At 33.8% G+C, this 15300-nt stretch overlaps 2 protein-coding genes across 2 annotated transcripts; one reads left to right on the forward strand and one right to left on the reverse strand.

Annotated features, from left to right (window-relative positions):
- Positions 1-2813: 2813 nt before the first annotated feature.
- LOC101212628 (heparanase-like protein 1) lies at positions 2814-5675 on the reverse strand. The gene is made up of 9 exons (XM_004140327.1): positions 5454-5675; positions 5342-5378; positions 5056-5242; positions 4783-4931; positions 4336-4572; positions 4039-4228; positions 3834-3959; positions 3601-3700; positions 2814-3152 (listed from the first exon to the last, which is right to left on the reverse strand). Exons 1-9 carry the CDS (start codon positions 5673-5675, stop codon positions 2814-2816), a joined length of 1587 nt encoding a protein of 528 aa, XP_004140375.1.
- A 6641-nt stretch (positions 5676-12316) lies between these two features.
- On the forward strand, positions 12317-15254 carry LOC116403926. The gene is made up of 4 exons (XM_031885871.1): positions 12317-12858; positions 12957-14417; positions 14530-14811; positions 15080-15254. Exons 1-4 carry the CDS (start codon positions 12317-12319, stop codon positions 15252-15254), a joined length of 2460 nt encoding a protein of 819 aa, XP_031741731.1.
- Positions 15255-15300: the final 46 nt, after the last annotated feature.

Below are 15300 nucleotides of genomic sequence, written 5' to 3' on the forward strand. Positions count from 1 at the left end.
ATTTTCACGAGAAAGAATGAAGCATATTGAGATTGATTGTCTGTCATGTTAGTCATCATCAACTTTAACATGGAACTATTTTATTGTCATTTGTTTCTTCTTACAAAAATATTTGAAAAACACAGTGGTAACCTGGAGAGTTAAGTACATCCAAAGCTATTGACAAGAATCACCCTTACACCCAAGAGAAAAAATCCACTTTTAACTTCGTCCCACACTTACATGTACCACACCGCCCGCAAGCTGTACTTTAGGTCAAAAGCCACAAAACAACCAAATATTCTAAAATCCCGAAAAATAACTTAATCTTCTAGAATTTCTCAAATAGGATGAAGATTTTATATGAACTGAACTACTAATCATCCTAAGAGATTTGTTTATAACAATAGGACAATTAGCGATAAAAAAATAAAAGAAATTTCTACGCCAAAACCCATAATTAACAATGTTTACTAAGGCACACTACACTTGGTTAGTGCATCTACCTTTTGTCTGACAAACTCTCGATGCTTATCGTTGTAGCAGTGAGTTTCTCTGGGATGTTAACATATTTTATATTATTACTGTTTATCTTAAGAGTAGATGTCACGTCCCGCCCCTCAACCGCTTCATGCGAAAGGAGGGTGTGCTGTCTACACTTCCAATTCCCTCTTTCTTCTTTTATTCTTATCATTTTTCTATTGATTATATTCCTTATTTTGACGAGTGTGCAACCAACATCACTATTGCTTTTAGAGTAGAGGTTCCTCATAGTGCAATAATTCTTTTCGACATCCATTCTAAAAATCTAAAAGCAACTATTAGATGTCGATTAAGAATACCATAAGGTACTTCTTGATCTATCAAGCTTGAACCACCCGATGGAGCAAACTATGGTCGCTGGTCAAAAAATTGTTGAACTTTTTCAAGCAGCTTGAAGTTTAACTATGTACTTACCATAGAGCAATCATCTAATACCGAAAAGGTGAGAAACGTCTCTGATCCAATATCATCCAAAGAACCTCTTGATGTTTTTGACCAAACTGAATCAATCTTCTACGAACGATTCTAAGAAATATGAGAAATACAACAAGACTATTTGAGGTCATTTGCAGAATTATAGGACAGACACAAGGGTTGATCTGCTCATGGTCCAAAAGTCAACAAAGGTGATTTGGAGTACATTGGAATTTAAATATGGAGGAGATGATGTAGGCCGCAAAAAGTATGTTGTTGGTAAATGGCTACAATTTCATATGACAGAAAAAAACCTATTGTGGAATAAATTCATGAATATGTGTAAACTTGGTGGCCAACTTTTTGTTCAAAATATGAAGATGTGTGAAGTAGTTCAAGCAAGTGTACTGCTCGAGAAATTTTCATCATCCTGGAGCAACTACAAAATGGGGGTCTCCACTAGTGTATCAAAAGTTCGCGAGAGGGTACCTCACTCTCTCTAATAAGGTTGTTTGTCTTGTTTGATCTTCTATTCTTAGCTCAAAACAAATTTCTTAAGCAAAGGTTAAGACTCTTGTTTCACATTAGAGAATTTAGTAATTGCTAGAGGGTATAAATATATGGACATGCTAGTTGTGAGACCAAAATAGGTTGGTACTGATACTATAACCTTGTCATCACACCTATTGTTTGTCGAATGGTTCAGTTAACCATGTGAAAAAGAATTAACTTTTTATCACTTATCCTTCGTAACTCTTATTAAAAATTAAATGTTTTGATATTAATTAAATTTACCATTTTATACCCATTGAAAATTTTAGTTATTTTCCTTTTTCCTCCTTTTATTTTTGCCTCCTTCATCTATCATATCTGTGTGAAACATTCAGACGTGAAGTTCATCGCTCTAAATATATAGTTTCCTTTTCTTTGGATTCTATTCCTTATGCTGATGTGTATATCTTTGAATTTGGAAGCTGTGTTAATCTTGAAAGCAATCCACATCGCGATTAGCATCTCAATCCGCTCGTAATTGCTTTCCAGGTCTGGCAATGGTTCATCACGGTGCAATAATTGTCTTTTGTCATCCATTCTAACATTCTTTGCTAAGGAATTCATCAACTTCTCCAGTACGTTGCTTTCTTCTTCAAGCCAAATAAATTTCACACAAAGTTTGCATGCGATTGAAAATGGAAGAGAGAAAAAGATACATACAGCATTATAGTGGTTTGGCAGATAGTCTACATCTACTTTCAAAGTCTCCAAAAAGTTCATTGGTTCATGTTCACAAGATGAAGGTGAAAAAAAAAACATGAACAGATAAGTTCTTACAAAACTCTTCCTCTCTTTATCTGATTTTGTTCTCCTTCTCTCTCCTTTTATTTCCTATTTACATAGCTAAGTTGAGAGAAGTAAACATTAGTTATAAAAACAGTTTTAGTTCATGTTTGTTATATATAGATCATCACCAACTGAAATTATATGTTTCTCTTTTTTGTTTCTTTAACTGCAGATTCAGGTTGTTGGGTTTGATTGTGAGCTTGAATTGACTTCATTATTAAAGTATAACAATTCATAACTAAATTTGATTTTAAAAGAACTGCATCGACCAAAAGTTAATGCATGTGTTTTCTCTTTTCTTTTTACAGGCCTTTTCAACTTCAAAATTCTAATTTTTTTAAAAAAACAAATTCTCATGTAGGTTCCAAAGGTTAATTATTAAACCAAAATTTCAAACTTAATGTTGGAAAACATATGTAACAATAATAATATTGAGAAGATCACAACGAATGGAAGCAAGAATTTGTGTTATTTATTTTAGACATTAATAACACTTTCAGTTGTTTCTTACATTAAAACTAGAGTACATCTAAATAATATCAGTTGCAACCAATAGCTACAAAGTCAGGGATGACAATGAAAGCAATAGACCAATTAGGAATACTTATGGAAGAGTTACTGTCTCTGTAGACAGGTGTAAGATCTGGCACTTCTCCTTCATTTGTAAGCTCCAATGCTTTTCCATTCAGAAGCACCGTAGAACTTCTAAGAAGACCATTTTGTGGGGTCAAATGATATTCCTCCCTTTGTGTTCCCACATTCTTTGATGAACTATGCTTGGGCTTGCTTTTGTGTAAACTCAAGTTCATATGGTTTTCAATATTTATTGTGAACTCTGTTGTATTGCTCAAATTGATGAAAAGCATGGTTACACCAGACTACAAGAAAATTGTATAATCAATTCGAATCAGTTATGCCTGTTTGTTTAGATTTCATTTTGCAACCCTATGGTTCTAGGGCTTTTGGTTTTTGAAAACTAACTCAATTTTCTCTAGGTTTTGTACAAATGGTTTGGATCGTTTTTAAATAAAAAGATTAAGTTCTTAATTATCAACATTTAAAAAAGAATAGTAAACTTTTTAAACATAATTAATTTTTAGTTCTTAAAATTGGACTTAGTTTTTGAGAAGTGGATAAAATAACATGAAATTTAGAAGTAGAAAATGATGCTATTTATTGCTCAAATTGAAACATGAAATTTATAAGCCCTACAAACATGAAACTTATAAATTTAAATTTAAAAAAGATGAAACTAAAAATCAAATAATTATGAAATGAAGCATCAAATTTTCTAAATTTAAATTAAAAAAGAAGAAGATTTCTTACTCTTCCTCTGGAGCAATGAGCATAGGTGCGGAGATAAGAAGAGACATTATTATCAACTTTGAGAACACTTGAGCCCATAAGTCGGTGGAAGAGAAGCGCACTAAACAAGTAATGAAACCATGTCATGTGAGAAAATTGTTCAGGCGAGCTCACAACACAACCACATTGACTATACAATATTTAAATATTTTGGGTAGGAATAAAAAAATCTTTGGTAAATTTAATAATCTTACCCATAGTAGTCTGGTGTAGGAATAAAAGTTTTAGTTCTAAGGACACCGTAGTATCCACCAACCAAAGTTTGCCTACAATATACTTTGGTATTGTAGGAAGCAGCCATCCCAAGTTGATCTAGATACCTACGTAATTCAGTTCATATTTAAATAAAATGGAGGGAAGAAAATTAAGAAAAATGTAAAATAAAAGCTAATTGGTTACCAAAAACTATTGATAAATGTATCAGAAATATGAAGACCGCCACCATGATAGGCTCCACCAGCTTCACCAACCCAAGCAGAAGCCCAAGGGGCATGCTTTTCAATTATGTTCTTTAGTTGTCTAAATGTGTTTGATACTTGACTTAGGTATGTTGGATTAACAAATCTATAAATCAATTTGGGGTCATCACCTATACATATATAAACGAAAATTAAAAGAATTAATCGTTGGATTACAATGATAATCAATATATAGCTAAGTACAAAATTATTAACGAATATATATAAGCTAATTTACCTGCACCCATGTTATATATATGGTGAGTGAGAGCACTAACAACATTTGATCCAGTTTTTGTAACAAGTTCATCGTACCATTTGTCATCAAAGAATGCACCAGGTGCAACAATCAAAGGTTTTTGTTGGGAATTCTTGTACAGACGATCTATGATTTGTCGAAGCTTCAGTAGGTCTTTTGCATATTGTGAAGCACTAACGCTAGCACCAATACTGTTTGGTCCAGCCAATTCATTGCCTACATATTCCAAGAATCACATTTGCTTCTTCAATTAATTGCAACATTATATATACAAGTCTTTGTACAAGATTAAATGGTAAATTTTGAGACAGATTTAAATGAAGGGTGTGAACAAGGATATCATTCCTCTCGACCGCACTATGTGAATTACATTCATAGTTACCTAACTCAACTAAGGAAATTGAGATTTTGTATTGTTCAACTTACCAAACTCCCATGAATTTATATTATATTTCTTCTCCACTGTATATTTAATAAGGGCTTCAGCATTACTGTAGTTCCAATTGCCTTCCCATTGTATTCCTTTTGTGTTGTACTTACCCAGTAGAGCATTTAGGCCAAAAGTTACGATGGCCCTGCATGTTGTATATATTTTTATTATAAAAATAATGTGATGATGACAAAATATATATGTATATATAGAATAACCAAATAAATACTAAGGTATTAGGTGGGCTATGAAAAGAAAGATAAGCATACCCTGTATTGTTGAAAAAGTTGTTCAAATCATCCCACCTTTCCATGTACAAACACCCTTCTGTGAAGTCGAATAGTAAACCTTTATGGGCTTCAAATGGGTTACAATTTCCCTTGAAACCATCACCAATATTGTAAATCAACCTGTCTTGTAAGGTACCTCCTACTCTAATTCTTAATGTCTTGAAAGCTAATATCATACAAACCATGCACAACAGCATTGAGTTAGAATTTTAATCAAAAGATTAATTGCTAATTTATTTTTATATATTTCAAGAGCCAAAATTACCTTGAACAGCTTTGTTAAGAATAGGAAGAGACAAATCCTAGAAAAAAAAATCGATTCATTAAAATATACTATGAATTACTTTCTTTCCATGTCCAAGATCAATAATTCTTACCATATTGAGCATTGATGCATGACCATCCCAAACACAAAGGTTGGGTTGACTACACTCATCATGAGGCCAAATGTCCAAAGTGAAACAAATGAAATTCTCATCTGTTTCTGCTATTTTTGTAGTTCCATCAACCACAATTTTTCCTGTTGTAACATTAAGTCCCAAAATGGTTCTTGGGATGAAAGCAAAAACCAAAATCAACAGGAATATTTGGTATTCCATTGTTAATTCCAAAATTCCTGGAATGCCCAACATTTGTATTTGTTAGAATATTGATATAATATCAAAATTTACCATATTCCATGGGTTACAATATTAGCCGGACAAAATGAGTTCAAAACTTACTTTAGGGGAGAAATACTATACTATATAATAAATGTTACCTCTATATTTAATGAACAATGCTTGTTTAGCTAGGAGTGTCTTTCAACTTGTTGAATTAACCGAAGAAAAAAAAGATCTCCAAAGCTTCAAAATTATGAAGATTATACAATGAGAAAGGAAAGAGTGAATGAAAACAAATTGTAGGAGAAGAGAGTTTATATATGGTTGAGATGGCAGTTTTAATTTTTCTCTCTCAAGGCAACAATTAAAATTATTTGAATGAACTCCTATCATTAATGAGTGTCAATTTTATTTTTCAAGGGAAAAAACTGCAAAATAAAATACTTCAAACTGTAAATTTATGAAGTGTGTTAAGTGTGCATTAAATAAAAACACAAGCCTTGAGTTTTATTTATTGATCATGTTTGCTTTTCTCATGTGTCGATAATTAATATTATGCGAGGTAAATGCTCAACAAATGACGTTTCTATAAACATAATAAAAGTACATATTTTAATATTGGCTCGTATATGTAATTCACAATACATATGTTAGCATTGATCTAATTTTTCAAAGCGTTAGTTCAAAAACTTGATTTGTCAAGTGGTGTATATACAGGGTTAAAGTTATTACCACACTACCATGTTTTAGAATAATTTTGACAGGTTTAAAGTTACCTTTCAACTCCATAAACATATACATTTAATGATTCAAAATTCATTTGATGTTTAGTTTTACATTTTTAGATGCAATTTTTTCAACAATTAAATTTGATTTTGAAATTATACCTTATTAACTTAAATATTTGGATCAATTGATGATTTTAATATTATCTCAAGACGTGAGTGTTTAAACTTTTATAGTGTTATTTTCTTTTCAATTATTATTGATTTCCATTCGTTTTTATGCATATACTTCAAGCTTAGAAGAGATGGAAAATATTAGCGTTAATATAAGATTAATTATTTACCTTTACTTCTTGTCAATGGATGATTGAAGAAATACTAAACGATTCTTTATTGTTTACAGTCTTTTTAACACATTATATGCACTAAGCAATGAGTTGAAGAAGTGAAATGCATTATTCTCTTTTGTGGTTTATGTGTGTTGCCATTCAAGGTGAGGATTTTGGTATTTTCTAACATATTTCTTATGAAGACATGATTAGTACACGAGAAACTATACATGTGGAAGCAGCTAAACATAGTAAATAAATTTTAAAAGATTAAGTTCCAATATACGAATACGTTTAACACCATTCAAATTCAATGTAGTAAAGTAGACACCAACTTGAGTTTGCATTGTAACTGGCCGAAGCAGGCAAGGGATAGAGCTTTGTTGAAGATGTCTGCTAGTTGCTCATTAGTGTAAACTAATTGCATAGGGATAGTGACATACATTTTCTTGATGCATTTGCTTTGTTTGTTCATTGAAACAAATCATTATGAGTGATAGTTCTGAAAATGCATGTGCTTTCTTGCTCTGCTTAACTCAAAGTTGTTCACTAATTTAATGTGCTTTAGAGGAATTTGGCGTCCAAGAGCTAGAATCAACTGTTATTCGAGTTGTATGAGTTTAATTTGAGCAATTAGAAACTTAGAAGAGCTCCCATACCCACTTTCGGCTTCCAGCCCCCATCCCCTCTTTTCTCTTCTCCACTTTGTTCCTTGGGTGGTTCACCCTTGTAATTAGTCAAGTAGATGCTCGATTTTCGATTCTCATTCTCCGTGGGAATGTAAGATTTTGGTTCCCTAGGTTAGAGATTTGGAGGAATCGTTGTAATTTCAAGAGATTATGATGTTGTGATGCATACATATCTCCGTTTGTGGGGTTTAATATGAGTTTTATGTTTATGAATGTCATGACTTTATCCTTGATTGATGACCCGGGAACTAGTTGTACAATTTTGATGCTAGAGGCTAATTTGTGATACGTGACATATGATCATGGGGTTAATCTTGAAAGAAGCAAAAGGTTGGTTAGGCTTACAATTCGTTGTCTATAAATGTTGTAGTTTGCGTTATCAAACTAGAGAGAAATCACGCACACATTGACCCCTCGTTTGGATTCAAGAAAGTTGTGATCTAAAATCTAAGAATTGATTTCAAATTAATTATTTTGCATGTAATTAGGTTATAAATATGGTTCATTTCAATTTGAAAAAGACTTTTGGCCAAAATTTGTAATGCAAAATCCTCCCAAATTTTATTTTCCTCTCAATTTGCAAAATTAAATTTTCACCCCCAAATTCCATCTCTCTAAATTTCCTCCACCTAATTGGGTTCCACAACCCAGTTCTATGTCCAAAGAATAGTGGCCGATCAACTCTAGTAATGATCTCGACTTCAAGTTCGTGAGAAGATTACGAGGATCAAAAGGCTTTGAAGGCATGTATTCTATTAACTCTAATTTCATTTATTTGGGTAGTTGTTATGCATATTAATCACTAAAATAGTTTAATGTCAGTTAGAGTAATTTTTATTCGTAATTCTGCTACATTGTATGCTATCCAACAAATACTTCATTGATAACGGTTAAAAGAGTACATTTAAAACACAAGTATAAAGTTCCTTCAACAAAATACACATAATCTCAAAACAAAAGCTTCAACATACTATGTGAGTTGACCGTGGTCACGACCAAGATGATGTTATTTGAGTATGGCACAATAGGCGATCAAGACGGCAAGTCAAACACTAGTTGTCCTTCGCTAGCTGGATGAGAAATAAATCAAAACATTTAAGGTTAGACAAAATGTTTAGTGAGTGTGGTCTTAATTTTACCAACACGTTTAATAAGTCAAATTATCCCATAACGCATTGCAACTCATTTTGTCAAATCATGTGATATTAATAGTTATGTGTTTCAATAATAAATGATTAAGTCAAATCAAATCATCTCAACGCGTTAGGTGATCAACATAATCCAAATTACATTTACAAATATTTATAAATCATATGATCAGAACCATTTCTTTTCAAATAATTCATAATCACGCATATCTTATAAAGCATGCAGCATATTGCATCATTAAGTCATATATTGCAGAATTGCTCTACGTGTTCAATTACATCTTTGACCATTTCCTCAGCTCAAGCGCTTGCCACACTCTTTTGTTGGATTGCGACTATATGAAGTAACTACAATGCAATCAACAATTCACCATCAATTCCATCACGCATAACGTGTCTTCCAATGCCAGATCACACAGAAAGCAAAAGACATCACATACCAAATCACATAGAAAGTATGAGGCATCCTACTCCAAATCACACAACAAGAATATAGCAATATCTTATCCCATATCATACAGCAAGGGTAAGGCATCCCACACAAGAACACACGACAAGTAAGACATTTCATCCCATAGGGTACCAAAAATCATCTCATAACATCATTCCAGTTCGTTTCAATCCAATTAAATTATAAATCAAATTAAACTATTACTTTATTTAGTGACTTAGGCTGCCTCATGGCTAGTAGTTGAGCCAGAGTAGGGAGAAGAGTGGATGGAGGATGCCATAATAAGGTTGCCCCATGTCTCTAAAGTCTACCTAGGTTGGCTACCCAACACGCGCGAGGAAGAATAGAAAAAATCTTTAAATTGATTATTGAATTGCAAATTTCTCCATTTTCATGCTTTGTGACATTTTAGCATTGAGGCTTAAGTCGTTTAGAATGTGTCACACCTCGATTCGCAAAATAATCAAAACGAAGGAAATAATGCAGATAGGATGCAATTTAGTTTAAATCTTTGAAACTGGTCTTATCGCTTAGCTCAACCTCAGCTCCTTTTTATACCACTACAAGAATACAGAGTTATTGAGACGCCAGAAACGACGTCGCTAAAAGCAACGTCGACATTAGTAGATTTTTTACGACGTCCGCCCCAACACGTTGCCAGATACCCCTTTCGGCGACATCTAGAAATCCAACGTCGCGGAAAGTCTACTAATTAATTTATTATTTTACTTTTTCGCGACGTACTTTTAGACACATCGCGGAATGTCGAAGCGTTTCATTTCGTTCTAGACTTTAACATATATCTCCACCACGTCGCGGAAAGATGAATATTTAATTTGTTTTTATACTTTTTGCGACGTGTCATCGAGAGACGTCGCGGTAAGTCTAACCTAATTTCGAATGATAATTTTTTCGCAACGCACATCTGCAAGATGCCATAGAAAGAAAAATGATAAATTCAAATGATAACATTTCAGCGATGCAGCACTAACACATGTCGCGGATAGTCAAACATAATCAATTCGTTGCTCGACCTTCCGCGACGCAGTGTTCTCCCACGTCGTGGAAAGTTGAAACATCAATGAAATGATTCGACTTTCTACGACACAACAATGACACACGAAACATTAACAAAATTCATTAGCAACGTCGGCGTCGCAAAATGCTTCTGCGACGTCGACGTCGTAGAAGCCTTATGCGACGTACTGAGTCGTGCACAGGGGGAACTTTTGTCAACGTCGTGTTGAGCTGCGTCGAGGAAAGTATCCCCAATGCGCTTTTTGTGACTTGGTTGCCAACGTCGTTCACGACGTCGAGGTAGCCTTCTGCGACGCAGTTTGGGGTTTTCGGTGGTGTTGCTATGCATTGGGGAAGACTATAATTGTTGTAGTGTACTATCAAATGAAAATTAAAACGCAATAGAAGTCAACTTGAACGGCAATTACATTAAAACAGGCTTTAGGCATTAAATCATAACTCAAAATTTAACCTCATTAACAACAGGTGTTTTATACATAGAATACAGTGGAACGCTTAACCAAATGTTTACAACTTAAACTAAAGCTTTAAATGCCTGACAGCTTCTCGCCTTAAAACACTCCCCTTCCTCTCTACTTGGTCTTAACACTAAATCCTGGAAGATAAAATTTTAAAACGTAAGTCCAAAAGACTTAGTGAGGTTGTATGAAATCTTTTTCGCAATACCTTTCCATAAATCATTTCGCAAAATCATAACAAAATGCACACTACTACAAAAACAGGCTCTCTTGACGTTTGCAGTTTTCCTTTCTTGATGTTTTTTTCGAAAAACGTCAAGAAAGATTTCATTTTTAATAAAAAACGTCAAGAATTTTTTAGAAACATCATTCTTGACGTTTAGTAAACGTCAAGTAAAATAAATTTTTCCTTGACATTTTTAAAACATCAAGAAATATCTATTAATTTTTTGGCGTTCTTAAAACGTCAAGAAGCGTATGAATTCGACATGCTTGACGTTTCTTAAACGTCAAGAATTTAAAATTTTACTCGACGTTTTAAAAACATCAAGAAATTTATAAAAAAATCCTTGACGTTTTCAAAAACGTCAAGAAAATTTAAAAAAATATTCTTGACGTTTTTAAAACGTCAAGATTATTGTAAAAATTGCTTGACGTTTTGAAAAACGTCAAGAATTTAATCGTAAAACTACGTCGATTCATTAAAGTACATTTTCTCTTCTGTAAAACCTAATTTGTCGCGCGTTCGAAGGGAAGCTTCTCCCCTTTTGCATTCGTCGTTCGTCGTTCTCCCCTTTCACCGTTCTCAAGCTTTCACCATTCTCAAGCTTCCACCGTTCATCGTTCTCCCTTCGTTCATTCACCGTTGATCAGTTCATCGTTCACCGTTCACCGTTCACCATTCGAAACTCGTACAGAAGCGTGAGTCATCGGTCATTCACGAGATAAAGCCTACGGTCCCTGTTCATCGTTCTTGCACGGCTCCCTCAATTCACCTTCTTTGTTCGAAAACGCGTAACACATTCAGACCTGTTCTACCGAAAAACCTCCATTTGTCTCCAATTTCTATGTAAAAGGGAAGCTCATCTTATTGCTTACACTGAGAAAGTATTGAATTTTAATTTTCGGCTCTAACATATTTCCTAATCTACTTCTTTCTTCTTCTTTTCAATTTTACTTACTTGTAATGAAAATTATCACTTGTTTTTTTGTAGAACCAATTACTTCTTTCTTCTGTGTTTCTTTTGCTTTCAATTTGATTATCACTTGTTTTTCTATCTTACCTGTTGAAGGAAATTGAAGTCCGGTGCGTTACCCTTGTGTACATTCTTTAGATGTTAACGAATATTGGTTTAGTAACTGTTTATTTATAATGCAAATTGCTCTAATATTCAATTAATGGTACTGGAGGAAATCCTGATGGAACCATCCCGGCTTAGTTGGTTTAATAACTGTTTATTTATAATGCAAGTTTGAGCCTTCAATTTATGGAGAGGAACCTCCCTGCCTATCTTCTGAGCTAATAGGATCAGTCTTTATCTTTGAAAATGATACCACATTAGAAACGACATTTGGACCTGTTGTGTTAATTACTCCAAGCATGAAACTTGTACTTGTACTTTTCTGATTTTCTGATTTTCTGAGTCATTCTTTGTATGAGTTTGACATTATTTTGCGTTTCCAATTGTTTGACAGTGATCAATTGTTGTAGTTTGTTGAAGATTAGGTGTTTTTAAGTTTGTCCTTCCACTTTAATTATCAATAGTGACAATAACTTTATTTCTCATTAGATTTACAATGATGGATAAATCTTGGATGCACAAGAGTAGATTGTCTAAAGATTATGAGTTGGGTGTGGAAAACTTCATCAAATTTGGATTTTCTAATACAACTAGCTCCTATATTCGTTGTCCTTGTTTGAAATGTGGGAATTGTGAAAAACATAGTAGAAAGGGTGTTAGAGATCACTTGCATGTTAATGGTATTGATGAAAGTTATAAAATTTGGTTTTGGCATGGGGAAGAACTTCCTAACTCATCCTTCTATGATGAATCTTCAAAGTTTGACAACCATACATGTGAAGATCGGGATGTTGGAAGTGTAAAAGAAATGATTGAAGTTGCTCATGAGGAGTATTCAAAAGACCCAACTGGATTTGAGAAGTTGCTTATTGATGCTGAAAAACCATTGTACGAAGGATGCAAAAAGTACACAAAGTTGTCTACTCTAGTCAAATTGTATAATTTAAAAGTTAGGTATGGATGGAGTGATACTAGTTTTTCAGAATTACTTGAAACTTTGAAGGAAATTCTGCCTACTACCAATGAGCTCCCGAATTCATTGTATGAAGCAAAGAAAACATTAGGTGCATTAGGAATGGAATACGAAAAGATTCATGCATGCCCGATTTAAAAGGCTATTGCAATTGTTGTCTCTATAGAAAAGAATTTGCTAATGCAATTGAATGTCTTGAATGTGATCAATCAAGGTGGAAAAACGTCAAGGATACAAATGAAAGGAAAAAGCAAATTCCCTCTAAAGTGATATGGTACTTTCCAATCATTCCACGATTTAAAAGGCTATTAAGAAGCATTGAATGTGCTGAAAACTTGACTTGGCATTCTACTGAAAGAATTAATGATGGTAAGTTACGACATCCAGCAGACTCTCCAGCATGGAAGTTAGTAGACATGAAATGGCCAGACTTCGGTTCTGAACCCAGAAATCTTCGTTTAGCATTGTCAGTCGATGGAGTAAATCCTCATGGTGACATGAGTTCTAAATACAGTTGTTGGCCGGTAGTGATGGTTATTTACAATCTTCCACCATGGTTGTGTATGAAAAGAAAGTACATGATGCTATCAATGCTAATTTCAGGACCAAAACAACCAGGGGATGACATAGACATATACTTAGCACCACTAATTGAAGATTTAAAACTTTTATGGAAAAGTGGTGTTGAATGTTATGATGCTTATCGAGAAGAACCATTCAACTTAAGGTCAGTTTTGTTGTGGACAATCAATGATTTTCCTGCATATGGTAACCTTAGTGGATGTTGTGTGAAAGGGTATAAAGCATGCCCAATTTGTGGAGATAATACAAATTCTATAAGGTTAAAGTATGGGAAGAAAATGGCATACCTTGGACATCGTAGATTTTTGGCACGAAATCATCCGTATCGACGACAAAAGAAGTCATTCAATGGTAAAAAAGAACTTGATACAATTCCAGAGCCACTTTCTGGGGAGGATGTGTATTTAAAATTGAAAGATCGAGAATTTTCTAGAGGGAAGAAGAACCATAAGAAACGGCTGATGAACAGAAGTGACAAAATTTGTTGGAATAGATTATCTTCTTTTTTTGAGTTGCCATACTGGAAGGATCTTCATGTTAGACATTGTTTAGATGTGATGCACATTGAAAAAAATGTTTGCATGAATATCTTAGGTACACTTCTTGATATTCCTGGGAAAAGTAAGGATGGATTGAATGCTAGACGCGATTTAGTTGATCTAAAACTTCGACCAGAGCTTGCCCCTATCAGTAGTGAAAAGAAAATATTCATTCCGCCCGCGTGTTATACTCTTACAAAGGATGAAAAACGATGTGTTTTGAAGACTTTGTCTGAAATAAAGGTTCCTGAAGGTTACTCTTCCAATATTAGAAACCTTGTGTCAATGACAGATTTAAAACTTAATAGTTTAAAATCTCATGATTGTCATGTGCTCATACAACAGTTGTTTCCCATTGCGATAAGATCAGTGCTACCGAAACATGTTCGTTATGCTATAACTAGGTTGTGCGTCTTTTTCAATTCTGTATGCAACAAGGTATTAGACGTACAACAACTAGACAAGTTGGAAGAAGATATTGTGGTAACATTGTGTTTGTTTGAAAAGTATTTTCCCCCTTCATTCTTCACAATCATGATTCATCTCACAGTACACATAGTTAGAGAAGTCAAACTTTGTGGCCTCTATATATCTTCGATGGATGTATCCCTTTGAAAGATTCATGAAGGTCATTAAAAACTCTGTGAGGAATAGATATCGTCCAGAAGGTTGTATTGCTGAAAGTTATTTAATAGAAGAAGCTGTTGAATTTTGTACTGATTTCTTATCTGGAGTAGATCCCATTGGACTTGGGACTCGCAAGTCACAAGACCATTTAGATACTTCAAACATTGGTAGACCATTGTCCATGGGAGTTCCTTTCAAACCTCAACAAGAACTTCTACATCAAGCTCATCAATATGTTTTGGAAAATACAGTCGATGTCCAACCATATACAGAGTAAGTATTTTCTTGCTTTCTTGATTGTTTTATTCACTTTTATATACTTAATCTAACTATATTACAATGTTTGAATTGATGACTACAAAGAAAACATATGAAGGCTTTGCAACTACAATATCGGAATAAGTCTAGAAATCAAAAATGGCTTCAAGAGGAACATAATCGAACTTTTATACATTGGCTACGGGAAGAGGTATAGTGCTGAACATAGTAATTTAGTTACACATGTTATGTGTCCAATTTTAAATAAGAATTATCATGTTAGGTATCAACTGAGCTTGAAGTTGGAAATGCTGGAGTTTCAGATAACTTACGATGGATTGCTCATGGCCCTCATCCTTTTGTTATTAGATATAGTGGTTATGCAATCAATGGATGTCGCTATCACACACAATCTTGTGATAAAGAACGAAGTGTACAAAACAGTGGAGTTAGCTTAGTTGCAAAAACAATGCAAGTGTCTAGTTCTAAAGATAAAAATCCGGT

This window comes from Cucumis sativus, chromosome 5 (assembly GCF_000004075.3).
Source record: "Cucumis sativus cultivar 9930 chromosome 5, Cucumber_9930_V3, whole genome shotgun sequence".
Lineage (NCBI taxonomy): Eukaryota > Viridiplantae > Streptophyta > Magnoliopsida > Cucurbitales > Cucurbitaceae > Cucumis > Cucumis sativus.

Excerpts from the sequence above, each read along its gene's own strand:
- LOC116403926 (XM_031885871.1), top strand. The coding sequence starts at position 12,317 with ATGGATAAATCTTGGATGCACAAGAGTAGATTGTCTAAAGATTATGAG. Across the intron at positions 12,859-12,956 it reads AATGAGCTCCCGAATTCATT|AAAAGAATTTGCTAATGCAA; the intron begins GTATGAAGCAAA and ends TTGTCTCTATAG. Across the intron at positions 14,812-15,079 it reads GATGTCCAACCATATACAGA|GTATCAACTGAGCTTGAAGT; the intron begins GTAAGTATTTTC and ends TTATCATGTTAG.
- LOC101212628 (XM_004140327.1), bottom strand. The coding sequence starts at position 5,675 with ATGGAATACCAAATATTCCTGTTGATTTTGGTTTTTGCTTTCATCCCA. Across the intron at positions 5,243-5,341 it reads TCTTAACAAAGCTGTTCAAG|CTTTCAAGACATTAAGAATT; the intron begins GTAATTTTGGCT and ends GTATGATATTAG. Across the intron at positions 3,960-4,038 it reads ACATTTATCAATAGTTTTTG|GTATCTAGATCAACTTGGGA; the intron begins GTAACCAATTAG and ends TGAATTACGTAG.